This window comes from Lagenorhynchus albirostris, chromosome 12 (genome assembly GCF_949774975.1).
Source record: "Lagenorhynchus albirostris chromosome 12, mLagAlb1.1, whole genome shotgun sequence".
Classification (NCBI taxonomy): domain Eukaryota; kingdom Metazoa; phylum Chordata; class Mammalia; order Artiodactyla; family Delphinidae; genus Lagenorhynchus; species Lagenorhynchus albirostris.
Window position 1 is genome coordinate 42,969,118 of NC_083106.1, and position 15,031 is coordinate 42,984,148.

General features: G+C 31.9%; 1 protein-coding gene across 1 annotated transcript in view; it reads right to left on the reverse strand.

Annotated features, from left to right (window-relative positions):
• Positions 1-2,020: 2,020 nt before the first annotated feature.
• The window catches only part of KPNA5 (karyopherin subunit alpha 5), a 49,029-nt gene continuing 36,018 nt past the window's right edge, over positions 2,021-15,031 (reverse strand). The window contains exons 11-14 of the mRNA XM_060167283.1: positions 14,130-14,255; positions 13,445-13,572; positions 10,237-10,415; positions 2,021-5,460 (exon numbers count right to left, since the gene is read on the reverse strand). Of these exons, the coding sequence (XP_060023266.1) occupies positions 5,273-5,460; positions 10,237-10,415; positions 13,445-13,572; positions 14,130-14,255 (621 nt within the window). The 3' untranslated portion in view covers positions 2,021-5,272. The remainder of the gene's footprint in view (positions 5,461-10,236; positions 10,416-13,444; positions 13,573-14,129; positions 14,256-15,031) is intronic.

Consider the following 15,031-nt stretch of genomic DNA (forward strand, 5'->3'; position numbering starts at 1 on the left):
ACTATGGAGAACAGTATGTAGGTTCTTTAAAAAACTACAAATAGAACTACCGTATGACCCAGCAATCCCACTACTGGGCATATACCCTGAGAAAACCATAATTCAAAAAGAGTCATGTACCAAAATGTTTATTGCAGCTCTATTTACAATAGCCAGGAGATGGAAACAACCTAAGTGTCCATCATCGGATGAATGGATAGAGGATGTGGCACATATATACAATGGAATATTACTCACCCAGAAAAAGAAACAAAACTGAGCTATTTGTAATGAGGTGGATGGACCTAGAGTCTGTCATACAGAGTGAAGTAAGTCAGAAAGAGAAAGACAAATACTGTATGCTAACACATATATATGGAATTTAAGGGAAAAAAATGTCATGAAGAACCTAGGGGTAAGACAGGAATAAAGACAGAGACCTACTAGAGAATGGACTTGAGGATATGGGGAGGGGGAAGGGTAAGCTGTGACAAAGCGAGAGAGTGGCATGGACATATATACACTACCAAACATAAGGTAGATAGCTAGTGGGAAGCAGCTGCATAGCACAGGGAGATCAGCTCGGTGGTTTGTGACCACCTAGAGGGGTGGAAGGGAGGGAGACGCAAGAGGGAGGAGATATGGGAACATAGGCATATGTATAACTGATTCACTTTGTTATAAAGCAGAAACTAACACACCGTTGTAAAGCAATTATACTCCAATAAAGATGTAAAAAGAAAAAAAAATTGGAATGCTCAGAAAATAGTCATGCTGAAACCCTAAACAAAGAATATATTAAATTTTGCCATGCTTTTTTAGAACAGTTTAAGAAAACAACCATAACTGAAAGGGAACAGGAGCGATCCCTCAAAAGTAATATTGTCCAAAGTTTAAAACTCCCAATTTTTAAATAACAGGTACTTTGGGGAATTGCACATTAAATTCCCTAAACTGCCTACTGTTTCCAAATTTAAATATTTATTCATAAACTAGTGAACACTCCAAGCTCTTTACTTGGTGGAGTTGCTCCCAATCAACATTTTAGTTCTGGTAGTGCTATAGAGCAGTGCTTGCAAGTGCAACTACTTGAAATTTTTATTTCAAAACAGAATGGAAAATTGAAATGTTAAAGTGCTACTAATAATGATATGATGTATGTATCTCTTAAAACTTAAACTACTGAAGCAAACATGAAAATCATTAGATGTCCTGAAAGGGGGGAATCATATGCTCATTTAATTTCAGTGGTAAACTGTTCAAATATGAAAGGAAAAAAATGAAAGAACAAATATACAACTGAGCAAACACATAATTAAAGGGTATACTTAAGGATTTCTGCGATGGGAACTCCACTGCGTGTTTAAATCTATTGTTTGACCTGTACATTATATTTTCATACATTTTCAGGAATTCATTTCCCACTAAAATTGCTGACCACTTTACTGGGAGCAAGAAACCCTAAAAATAATTGATCCAATTAGTTTCACTACTCTGTGATTAACATAGTTTCAAATACTGAAGGAAATGACGCCAGCCAAAACAAACAGACACACCCCCCCACACAAAAAAAATGAACAACAGAAAACCATGGTAATGGAAGAAGAAAAAAATAAAAACAGTAAGCTAGGAGGGCCTAAGCTTGGCTACTGTGTGATTTTGTGTTTCACAGTATATTAAGGAAGTTAAATCAGACATTCCCTCGTATTTATTAGGTTTAAAACTCTAAGCCTTAAATAAATGCATTGTACTGCATTAAAATAACAGAAAAATAATCTCAGCTGAAACATGTGAATGTCCCACTAGCTGCCAAGACTTGAGCTACAAAGATAAATTGGATATGTTCCCCGTTACAGCTGAATATACAAGTTCTAAAATAAAAGCAACATACTACTTTATCAGATAATGCTACCAATGAAATCTTACTGGTTTTAGAAAGGGGATGGAATTTTAATGAATCAGGGCATCTATTTTTGCTTTATTAGGCATATACAATCATAAGTGAAAACAAATGAAACACTTATATAAATGCAATCGTAAAATAGTATTTTATTATTTTTAATATAGTGCTGTAACATTTCATAATATTGCATACTACTCAAATGTTGGTTTATTTAGTTTGGCAAGAATATCTTCCCCTCATCCCACTTCCCAATTAGAATTTAAAGATGCATTATCCTTTTAGAGATCCATCATATTGGCTCCTAATATGTTACATTTCATAAAACAGTAATGCTATGAACTAAAATGAGTAAAGGTTAACAACAATTACTTTGATTTCACAGTTTCACAAAGCAGCCAGTAGATTGCTGAATTTAGAACAGCAACAAAAATCCACGAAGACTTTGTATTATAATTACTTTATCCATAATGCTCCTTCTTGAGAGAAGAAAAAATATGAAGGCAAAGGTAATGCTTTGTCCAACAAAAGTCCTTTATCCAAAAAATCAACCTTTATCTGCAAATAGGTTTTACAGTTACCAAATGATATGCTGTTTCTGTGCCAACAGATTTTATCACTTTTTTTTTGGTTTTTATTTTTGCTTGCTTGTTCTAGTGCTACCAGCAAGTGAACAAAATGACACTAAAAATTAAGTTCTAGGAACAATTTTCAAAATAAAACTTAGAGTAAAAAAACCCCCAGGGCATTGAGTCAAGTACTTACAAATATAAAACAAGTAAGCATAATTGCATAGATTAGCTAGTAAAAATTCAAATTCAGACAAAAATAAAACACCGAATTTAATTCAATAAATGTAAAGGACTCTTTCAAGTATTCTCTTGATTTTTACATTAATGTTGCATGCATTGCCCTTTTACAACATGTTTTCATTGTTTTTTTTTTGGCACAGTTTCTCTCGGATTAAAATATAATAAATCTTAGGAAAGCATGTTGAAAAAAGAAAATTTTTCCCACAAGGGTCAGTGAAGATTAATGAAAATACATTTTGGAGCATTTAAAATAGTACATTTGAAAAGAGTAGTCATATTAAAAAAATTTGTAGGAACAAAGTATTTGCTAGTATTGGTTCAATAAAGTCATCACCACACCAACTATTACATATTACCCCTTGCATTCACATCTAATCAAATTCATTACCCAAGTAACAGATCCAATGAATTAAATATAATTTTATATATAAATGCTTAAAATATGGTCAAATTCTATATTTAGAGATATAATGCTTATTTCACTGGCAAAAATTTAAAAATCCTCCCCTCAAAGGTCATTCTATTATTTCTATTATTTTTCCTTCTGTAAGAACTATTTTGTTTGAAAGACTTAGCTTAAAGATTTATTAATGTGACTACAGGGTCCTCAAAAAAAAAGCAGGCACAGCTGGTTAGTTTATGAATTATGCTGCATTAACAAGTTCAATTGATTAGAAAGAGTGGAACACCCTGTCACCTGACACTTATAAACTATCTGCATCACAAAAAAGTGTTTATCTGATAAATTCACCATCAATTTGGTGATCTTTAATATAACTACCCTGTTCTTTTGAATATACATATACTGAACTTCATAACTTCTACTACAATAAAAAGGGCACAGATACAATCTTCTACTTAACAATATAAAAGAAGTTTGGCAGATGCAGTCAGCATTGTGGACACCATTTAAACCTGTATTGTATAGCTTGTAGGTTTTTAAGTGTCTTGCCAAAAGCTTAGTTTCATGATATTTAATTTACAAAGTGTCATACTATTTAAAAGTACTCCTATATACATTTCCTTCTTGTAACATACCTCTGATTTCCAGCAGAAACATTATAAATGCTATCATAAATGAAACCTTCTTTACAGAATAGACTATGAATCATATCAAAAATGCTTTTAGTTCCCATCTTAAAACATCAGTAAACTAATTTTTAAACAAGTATTTTAGGTATACAATTGGAAATGTAAATAGCCTGCACATAACTATAATAATGAAAAGACTGATTCAACAGTACCATATCTGCTTAGAAAACTACCAAGTATAGTACTGTGAGAAAAACACACAGACACACACATATATATGTATCTGTAAATAAATATATATATAATTTTCTATTGAAACTTTTTTTAAAGTTTCACAGTATGAAGAGGTTTTTGCTGTTAATACATAAACACATACATTATATTGACAAATCTGATACAAATGTAATCTAATACGATGGTTCATTAACAAGCAGCAGTTTGACCCTTTGAGGATCACCAAAGGGGAAAAAAATCCTAATATAGGGTTCAACCAATTAAAGAATCCTTAGTAATTTTCATGAATAGCATCCTTTTGTGTCCAAACCATTAAGTCCATTTAATAAAATTTAACACATAACAAGGTGATTTCTTCAGGAGAATTTTGCCATTCAAGTACCTAAGTTCATTATTACATAGAAAGTGAAACTTTTCAATTACTGCTCTGAAAAATCAGAGAAAGGAATACAGTATTATTTTTGCTATGCAGCACTACTTTAGATTCATGATGGCATCTCATGATGCTCTTTAAAATGAGCAGTGAAAAAATAATAAAACACTATTTCAAAAATGTTGGCATATTTGGTCAAAATACAAAATATACTAATATAATAGCATTTATATGTTAAAAACACAAACATTTAAATGTTGTGTAATCATTTTAATGTGTTCAACATGAAGAACAGCTTCTTTCTTCACAATTGCCACATTTTAATTGATTATCAGTACAATATTTCTTCTGTAATTTATAAGTAACTTTTACAGGTTTTCTGTAGTAATTTTTTTTTGCAAAGTATAACTTACAGCACAGTGATTTATAATTTAAGGTAATAGCTATTTTCACATTCTAATTTAGCTTTTTCTCTGTTTCATGCTTCTGAAGCTCTTTTGTTTTGTTTTTGCTTTGAGAGGTAGATTTAGTAAAGAATGGGCATATCAAACTTACTGCCAAAATGCAATTATCGACAGCTGTACTGCTAATGTGCAGTTTCTAAGAATGCTAGAAAAATTCAGAACCATTATTGTAATACTTTACTAAAGTTTTCCTTTTCAGGCTTAAATTATTAAATAATCTCATAATGTATTTAACTGTTCACAAATAGATACAAAAAAAACAATGAAAGACATATATACAGGCACACCAAAATAACAACAAAACTATAATAAAAGGTTGCATATGGATGGAAACTTGTTTTGTTTTGCTTTTTAAAAGTGCATTAACGTCTCTTTTTTGTTCTACATAAAAACACATCAAATATTCCTAATGACATTACAAGAAAAGGGAGATATCTGAAGCTACCCTTTTTAGCCATTAATTTTTCCTCCTACCAAGTTAAAGTTGAAACCCTTCCATTGGTGCTTCCTGCTGCTGAAATACAAACTGTTGTTGGTTTTCATCCACATGAGGTACAATACTGGAGTCGTCATCTTCTACACCAAAGTAATGTTCAATCAGATCAAAAGCCTTTTGGTAAATTTCCTGATTTTCATGACTTTGAAGAAATTCGATTTTATCCAGGCCTATTAACGCAAAGCATATGTCAAATACAAAGTTGTTACTCGAATTTCAACATACATTTAAGTCAAAATAATGAATCAATAGCATCCATCAGTCCACTGGCAATTGGATTGTTATTTTTATCTAATTAAAAAGATGAAAATATAATTTTTAAAGGTTACTTTCCATTTACAGTTATTACAAAATATTGGCTATATTCCCTGTGCTGTATACTACATCCTTGAGCCTATCTTACACCCAATAGTTTGTACTTCCCACTCCCCCACCCCACAGGTAACCACTAGTTTACTCTATAAGAGTCTGCTTCTTTTTTGTTATATTCACTAGTTTGTAGTATTTTTTAGATTCTACATATAAGTGATATCATAACTTTAATCTAATTTTTGCACATACTGATAGCCAACACTTATGCCTTATACTTCAAGAATGAAAGAATGGGGCAATGTGGTATGAAGAATAAGCACCGGCTGGGGAGTAGGAAGATCATAGACTCCACCCTTCCAGTTGTGTGATTTTTCCCAAATAAGTTTGGTTCCTCTGTACTTTAGTTTCTGAATTTTAAAATGACAGTTTTACATTATGTAACTCCACAAGTTGTTTCCAGAGTAACTGTGCTAAATAAAAAGCACAAAAAGGGAAAGCAACAAAATAAAAAGAAAAAAACTAAAATACAAGCAAGCTACCACACAAGTTCTCTCACAGAATGAGCCAAAAGGTATCAATAAGGATAAATGAATACTATTTGCAAATCCAATACAGCCTATAAGTGAAACTGAAAAAGCTCATTTCAATAGTATAAGGAGAATCTACAGTGCTCTAGTTTATTGCTCACAAGAAAATAATCTACATACAAGTCTGGGTGATGCTAAAAATCTTTTTCACTTATTACAGATAAACCTCTTCAATTATATGATTGCAGGATATAAGGAATAAGCAAAGTAGTCATATCTATATACAATCATAGAATAGCCTAAACTCTAGTATAACTTGGGATCAAAATAATGATTGTAGTAAGGAAATATTCTTATATCAGTGATTGATAACTTTTATTTATATGATGTTTTAACCATTGACATTATATAATTTGAAATAAAGGCAAAGTGATCTCCCAGGCTTGGTTCAAGAATCACAAATAAAAGCTTGACTCAACCATATAATATAATAGGACTTAAGACAGAAAGTGAATATTTAATGGAAATATATTGAGAGGAAAAAATACTGACTTAGATTCATGTGTTATCCTAAAATAAATTCCATGTGAGTTAAGTTAAATATCTTAAGACTCCAATCAGAAAAATCTAGCCAATAAATAAAATAATTTTCATCAAATCTCTGTGAGGACAATGACTTTGTAAACTTTGAAGGAATAAAATATTAGGCTGAACCATTTATTAATTATAAAAGAACACAGTTTATCTCATTAAATTAAAAAGGTAAAAAGGATGGGAGAAAAGCTGTATTAAAATAAACTATAAAATAAAATTCAAATTTTTACAAAAAATGACAAGTTGGTAACTGGACAAAGTATAATAAAGATGTAATTGAGATAAGGAAATATACTAACACATGGAAAATACACACCACTTTCTACATGAAATAAAACAAGAAACACATAAAAACAACTTGGTGGTACCATTTTACATTGGCTAAATCAGCAAAATCAACAAAACAAGTAAGAGGCAGTGACACTGCCGAGTAACATGCCTTCAGAAAGCAAAATGAGAAAACATATCAAAAACTTAAAAAGAAGTTTGTGCCCAAGCTCAGCAATAATATCCTTGAAATTTTATCCCCAAGTATTAACTCAACAGAAGAAAAATATTAATAAATATTATATTTTTGTATATTTTGTATTATTTGTATATTATAAATATTAAAATATATTAATGATATATTTTTAATAAAAATATTAAAAAATAAGCATCAGAAAGATGTTTATTTTGGCATATGTAAAGTGCAAAACGAATTGGAAACAAACTAATGGTCAACTACAAGAGTGTGGCTAAAACCCCACTTAATATGGCTAAAACAGCAGGCAACATTCTCTTTTTATAACATTATGTGGCTATTGCAAATCACAGAAAATTATGCAAATCATAGAAATTATGTATTGTTTGGAGAAAATGTAAAATTTCTCCAAAATGTTGAAAGTAGAACACCAAACTATACATGGACTGCAATTATATCAATGTAAACTAATTCTGCATAAGGACAATGTAAAAAGGATGGTAAATAATAAAAAGAAATTGTTAGGATAATAGAATTAAGGGTAACTGTAAAAAAAAGATATCAAAAATATTATACTGCTTTTACACAAAATATTTTTATAGAATTAGAGGGGGAAAATGCCTATGGTAGATAATCAAGAATTGACTAACTCTCAACAAAGTGGGTATATAGTGAATGTACCTTAACATAATAAAGGCCATATATGACAAGCCCACAGGTAACATCATACTCAACAGTGGAAAGCTGAAAGCTTTTCCTCGAAGATCAAGAACAAGACAAGATTGTCCATTCTCATCACTTTTATTCAACATAGTAATGGAAGTCCTAGCCAGAGCAATTAGGCAATAAAAAGAAAAGTCATTCAATTCAGAAATGAAGAAGTAAAACTGTCACCATTTGCAGATGACATATTATATACAGAAAATTGTAGACCCCACCAAAAAACTGTTATAACTAATCAATGAATTCAGTAAAGCCACAGGATATAAAATCAATATACAAAAATCTGTTGCATTTCTATACCCTAGTAACAAACTATCAGAAAGAGAAATAAGGAAAACAATCCCATTTACAATTCCATCAAAAAGAATAAAATGCCTTGGAATAAACTTAACCAAGGAGGTTCATGAAAGACCTGTACCATGAAAACTATGATGAAAGAAACTAAAGAAGACACACATAAACAGAAAGACATTCTATGCTCATGGATTAGAAGAATTAATACTGTTAAAATGTTCATACTATCCAAAGCAATCTACAGATCCAATACAATCTCCATCAAAATTCCAACGGCATTTTTCACAGAAATATAACAATTAATCTGAAATTTGTATAGAACCACAAAAGAACCCAAATAGCCAAAGAAATCTTGAGAAAGAAGAACACAGCTGGAGGTATCATGTTCCCTGATTTACACACTATATTATAAAGCTATAATAACCAAAACAGTATAGTATTGGCATATAAGCAGATCAGTGGAACAGAGTAGAGAGCCCAGAAATAAACCCACATATATAGTCAATTAATTTATGACAAAGGAGCCAAGAATATGCAATGGGGGAAAAGGACAGTCTTTTCAATAAGTGATGCTGTGAAAATGATAGCTACATGCAAAAGAATGAAACTGGACCACCATCTTACACCATACTCAAAAGCTAACTCCAAATGGATTAAAGACTCAAATGTAACACATGAAACCATAAAACTCCTAGAAGAAAATATAGGCGGTAAGCTCCTCGACACTGGTCTTGGCGATGGTTTTTTGAATTTTGAAGTTGATGCCAGAAGAAAAGACCACAAAAGTAAAGATAAACAAGTGGGACCACATCACACTAAAAAACTTCTGCACAGCAAAGGAAAACATCAATAATATGAAAAGATAACCTATGAAATGAGAGAAAGTACTTGCAAATCATATACCTGGTAGGGGCTTAATATCCAAAATATATAAAGAATTCATACAACTCAATAGCATAAAACCAAACTATCCAATTAAAAAATGGGCAGAAGATCTGAATGGACACTTTTCCAAAGGAGATACACAGATGGCCAGCAGGTACATGAAAAGATGCTCAACATCATTAATCATCAGGGAAATGCAAATCAAAACCACAACAAGGTATCACTTAACACCTGTTAGAATAACTATTATGAAAAAGACAAGATAAGCATTGGCAAGGATGTGGAGAAAGGGAACCCTTGTGCAGTGTTGGTGGGAATGTAAACTGATGCAACCACTATGGAAAACAGTACAGAGGCTCCTCAAAAAATTAAAAATATAAGTGTTGTATAATCCAGCAATTCTACTTCTGGGCATTTATCTGAAGAAAATGAAAACACTAACTCAAAAAATATATGAACCCTCATGTTCACTTCAGCATTATTTGCAATAGCCCAGACATGGAAGCAATCTAAGTATCCATCAAAGAATGAATGGATAAGAAAATGTATATGTATATGTGTGTATATATATATATATATATATATATTCATTCTACACACAGTGGAATATTATTCAGCCATAAAAAAGAAGGAAATCTTGCCATTTGCAACAACCTGGATGGACCCTAAGGACATTACAGTCAGTGAAACAAGTCATAGATAAAGACAAATACTGTATAATATCACTTATATGTAGAATCTAAAAAAACAAACAAACAAACAAAAAACGAGCTCATAGATACAGAGCACAGATAGATTGGCGGTTGCCAGAGGCAGCAGGTGGGGGGTGAATTATATGGGTGAAAGGGGCTGCCAAAAGGCACAAACTTCTAGTTTGTACAAGCTTTGGGGAAGTAATGTACAGCAATGGGGACTATAGTTAATAATACTGTATTGTATGTTTGAAAGCTTCTAAGACAGTAAATCTGAAGAGTTCTCATTACAAGAAAAAAATTTTTAACTATGTTTCATGACATGAACTAAAATTATTATGCTCATTTTGCAGTATATACAAATATTGAATCACTATGTTATATACATGAAACCAATATATCACTTGTATCTCAATTAAAAAAATTGATAGTAATTATAAATTTTTGACTGCTTACCATATGCTTCTTCAATGAGGGCACAGTATGGATTAATGCCTATTCCATTCTGCTTACATTCTTGTTCTCCAAGACGTAAAATATTTTCAAGTCCATTTAAAGCCACTTGGACTATTTTAGAGTCCATAACAGTCAATAGGTCACAAAGTGGTTTAATGCAGCCTAAGGCTACCAAATACCTTCAGAGTAATTAAAAAAAGAAAAGCGGGGAAAAAACATTTTAAAAGATTTAAATAAATATTATTTATAGCAATGACATGAAAATATTCTTCAGCGAAATGCTAAACAATTAAGTATTCCTATACAATCTAAAACATCAAAAAATTTAAATTTTCACTTACATAGGAACCTGAAAATTCTTACTCTCCTAGTTTCATAATTTAACATAATTAGCAATAAATGGTATTACAAATATTAGAAAAAAATACATGCAAGCAAATTGGTACTTACACCTGTTTTTGCATAGCATATGAGCACTAAGAATAATGGGCTCAAGGTTTATTTTTGGTTTTGATTTTTATGGTTAGTTAGCCCATGAAACACATGGAGTCACATGGAGTCTTCTCCCAAGAGAAGAAAACTGTGGATTAGAGAGACTAAATGACTTTGTAAAGGTCACACATCTTTTATTAAAGGAACAGGTAGGTAGAAATGAAGATGGAGAAGACATCTAAATCAAACTTCAGGAAATTTCCCACAAAAACAATTGTAGTTAATGTTCTAAAACATCTGCTATGTTTCAGAAGCATAGACGGCTTCTAGGAGCAAAACAGGCCATGTTGTGAATAATTTTAATAAATAATGATCACAAAAACTATTCTACTCATTTCCTAATGCTTTTTTCCTTTTCTAGTTGTTATTAGCTCCTTAAAGTAACTGATTTGTTCACTTGGCAAAAAGTCCACATTAAGCATGTCCTGAAGTCCATATTAAATATGCTCTAAAGCCAGGCTGCATGGCTTCAAGTCCTAATTACACTCCTTATTAGTTGTGTGATTTTTGAGTAACTTCTCTGTGCCTCAGTTTCCACATCTTAAGTGGGAATAATAATAGTACCAAACACAGAAGGTTGCTGTAAGAATACTGCAGGTATTCAGTAACAGTTTCCATCCCCCCACCCCCTGGCTTTTTTAAATGTGCATACCTTCACTGGAGCACTCACTTGCCATATACTATTATTACTGTGACTGATCAAATATAATTGCTGAATGAATAACTATCTCACAGAGTTATAAAGTTAAAGAAAAGAAAATACTTGAAAGTATCTGATGCACTGCTGATGCTCAATAATTGAAACGACTTAGCACAACAACTGGCACTCAGTAAATATTAGTGATATGCATGCTGAACCTTATCTGAGATCAAGACTTCTTCCCATATATGTAGAGTTAATGAAAAAGTGAAAACTGGCTAGAAAAATAATGATCTCAGTTTGGACACCTGATTCATACTAATACTTTTTTTTTTTTTTTTTTTGCGGCACGCGGACCTCTCACTGTTGTGGCCTCTCCCGTTGCAGAGCACAGGCTCCGGACGCGCAGGCTCAGCAGCCGTGGCTCACAGGCCCAGCCGCTCCGCAGCATGTGGGATCTTCCCGGACTGGGGCACGAACCCGTGTCCCCTGCATCAGCAGGCGGACCCTCAACCACTGCGCCACCAGGGAAGCCCCATACTAATACATTTTAAGGAATAATATATGGAACAGACACAAAGATGAAAATAAATTGAAAAAAATACAACTGTTTATAGGTGGACAAACTTTGGGCCCCTAAGCACATAAAAATAACACCAGCATTAAAAAAAATACAAGTTAGAACAAATGAAAGACCTTGTTTTATTACTGCTTGTATTCATGACACAAATGAAATGGAAATAATACTAATTAAATCAAAGAAGAGGAATGGAAAATAAAAAGCAGACAGATGTTATCAACATGTAGAGATATGAATCTGAGAAAAGAAGATAACAGTAGAAATGAAGGCAATAATAGACAATGATCTCCCAATAAGTAGATTTCAAAATCCTCTACATGATTTGTAAAATGGCATAGCAGACTGACTTCTTGTTTTATAAATTAAGAAATAAATCAAATATGCATTAGAAAATATTTCCTAAATAGTCACTTCAAGAAACCTAAAAAGTCCTGAGTTTCATGAAGGGATCCTCAGAACAAGAAGATTCTGTAGGAAGTCAGGCTTTTATAGAATTGCAAAGTAGAATTTTGCTATCAAGGAAAAAAGAGTAAAAGCAGGGAATTCCCTGGCAATCCAATGATTAGGATTCTGTGCTTCCACTGCAGAGGGCATGGGTTCTATCTCTGGTTAGGGAACTAAGATCCCGAAAGCTACAAGGTGCAGCCAAAAAAAAAAAAAAGAGTGAAAGCAGAAGATGAAAAGAGATTTAGGAATTGATAATAAAAATTATAATAAATTATAATAATGATAATAGCTAATCTTAGTACAGACCTTAACGTTTAGGCACCATGCTAAAGCACTTTAAATGTACAAATTACATTTAATTGTCAACATACTACCACAAGGTACTATCCATTATTGAATCCATTTAAAAAATGAAGAAAACTGTGGATTAGAGAGACTAAATGACTTTGTAAAGGTCACACATCTTTTATTAAAGGAACAGGATTTGAAAGCAGGCTGACTTCAAAGCCCATATACCTATTATTTATATTGTTAGTAAAAGAAACAAATAAACAATAAAAGGCTAGAATCAAAAAGCTATCCTAAGAAAAAAAAAGAATAATTTATGGAAAAATAAAAGTGAGATACTATCCATAGGTAAAGCTAACAACGAATTAGGAATGTCTGTTTCAATTTTATTTTAAATAAGTGGATATTTAAATTTATTAGCCATTTTATAAAGTTACATGCATGTGATTTTAATGACCTAAAAAATACTTAATGCCCATGATAGTATATTTTTCAAATTAACACAGGCTTCTTCAATTTTTTAAACCTCTGATTTTTCATAAGTAGTCTGCCAAGGAGAATGATGTTAATTATACTTTAAATGAAAAAAATAAACCACTGTGAATGAATAACTGATATAACAAATGCTGTCATTTCATATTAGAAATGCTTAAGAAACTTAGAAATAATGTTTTAGTTTCATCAACAAATAAAAAATATGTATTATTTGAAATTTTGTCCTATTTACATTTATAAAACAGTTTAAAAAATCTGTTTCACACCTTATCTGTTCTGGAGTGCCTCCTGATGTCGCATTAGTTATCGCCCAAGCTGCTTCTTTCCTGGTGCGAAACTCTGCTTTCTGAAGAATCTCAATTAATACAGGAAAAATATTTGCATCTATAACACCCTGAGGAGAAAAAAATAATCATAATCAATGCAAATACTATTTTAAAAATATTAGGAAGTAGATGAATTTTGAAACTTGTTGGCTTTAAAATGACTTTTTGGAAACACCTTTGGAAATATTTTATTTCCAATCTTCCAACAAACTTTCACATACTTTCTTTTTAAGACTGGAGAATATAAATTTTAAAGATGATAAAGCACCAACATATGATTGATCAAAATGCATTAGTCATCACTGACTCAAGGAGCTTGATGGGACACTAATAAATCATTATTTAAAAGCTTTGAGAGGAAGATCATTGCCTAACTTATATTTAAGCCTAATAAAATTCAATCCCTTTTTAAAGACTAAATGTCAGGCACGGTACTAGAATGCCTACTACAAGTAAATGTTATTATTTTAAAGGAGGAAAGTCCAGTTTTTAAAACACTTTTCAAGAATCTTTTAAGAATCTTTTTTTAGTAACTCACTAAAAACAAATCACTGATAAAATGCTGACTTTCGCCCAGAATGACTCCTGAGATCTTCTTGTTTTTTCAGATCTGAAAGGTATTTACCTGAATCTGAGCTCTATTTCCAGCAGTGATGTTTGAAACAGTCCAGCAGGCTTCTTTTCTGATTGACTCCTTTGAGCTACTCAATAAGTGTAAGAGACAGGGTAATGCAGAGCAATTTAAAATTACCTAAAACAAACAACAACAACAAAAAATGGAAATAGAAAGTTTTATTGGAGAAAAACTACACAAAAATATACTAATTATTTGGTACAGATGAACCGGTTTGCAGGGCAGAAATAGAGACACAGATGTAGAGAACAAACATATGGCCACCAAGGGGGGAAAGCAGGGGGTGGTAGTGGTTGGGAGATTGGGATTGACACAGCTACACTAATATGTATAAAATAGATAACTAATAAGAAACTGCTGTATAAAAAATAAATAAAATTCAAAACTTCAAAGAAAAATACTATTTAGAAACACAAAAATCATTCTGCATTAAAAATCATTAACTGCATTGAGAAAAAAGGAAAAAGCAATTCCTCTCAAAGTAAAACTTAAGCACTTGCTGTCTTCTACCCTCCCAATTTGCCAAAAGTTGTTCAATGTTGGTGTAGTGAGGTGCCCTGCTCTCAATCCACTCATCTGCAAATAAAAGCAGCATATTCAGAGGTGTGTCCTTCAAGTTTACAAATACATTCACAGTTCGACTGATACAACTACTTGAAGAGAGATTTAGTGATTGGTCAGCAACCATCCTCTAAGTTTTGCCAAATGAAAAAAATATACAGGGAAAAATATATCTGTCTATCAACATATCTCAAACAGTCTGAAAGTATCTAATTCCATAACTGTTACGAAACCTTAATGTGTATAAGTCTGTTTGTTTCATTAAAATTTTTACTGTTCCATTTTCCATTTTCCTTTTCTAAGTAAGTATAGTCTGCTTTGTCTCTTTACAT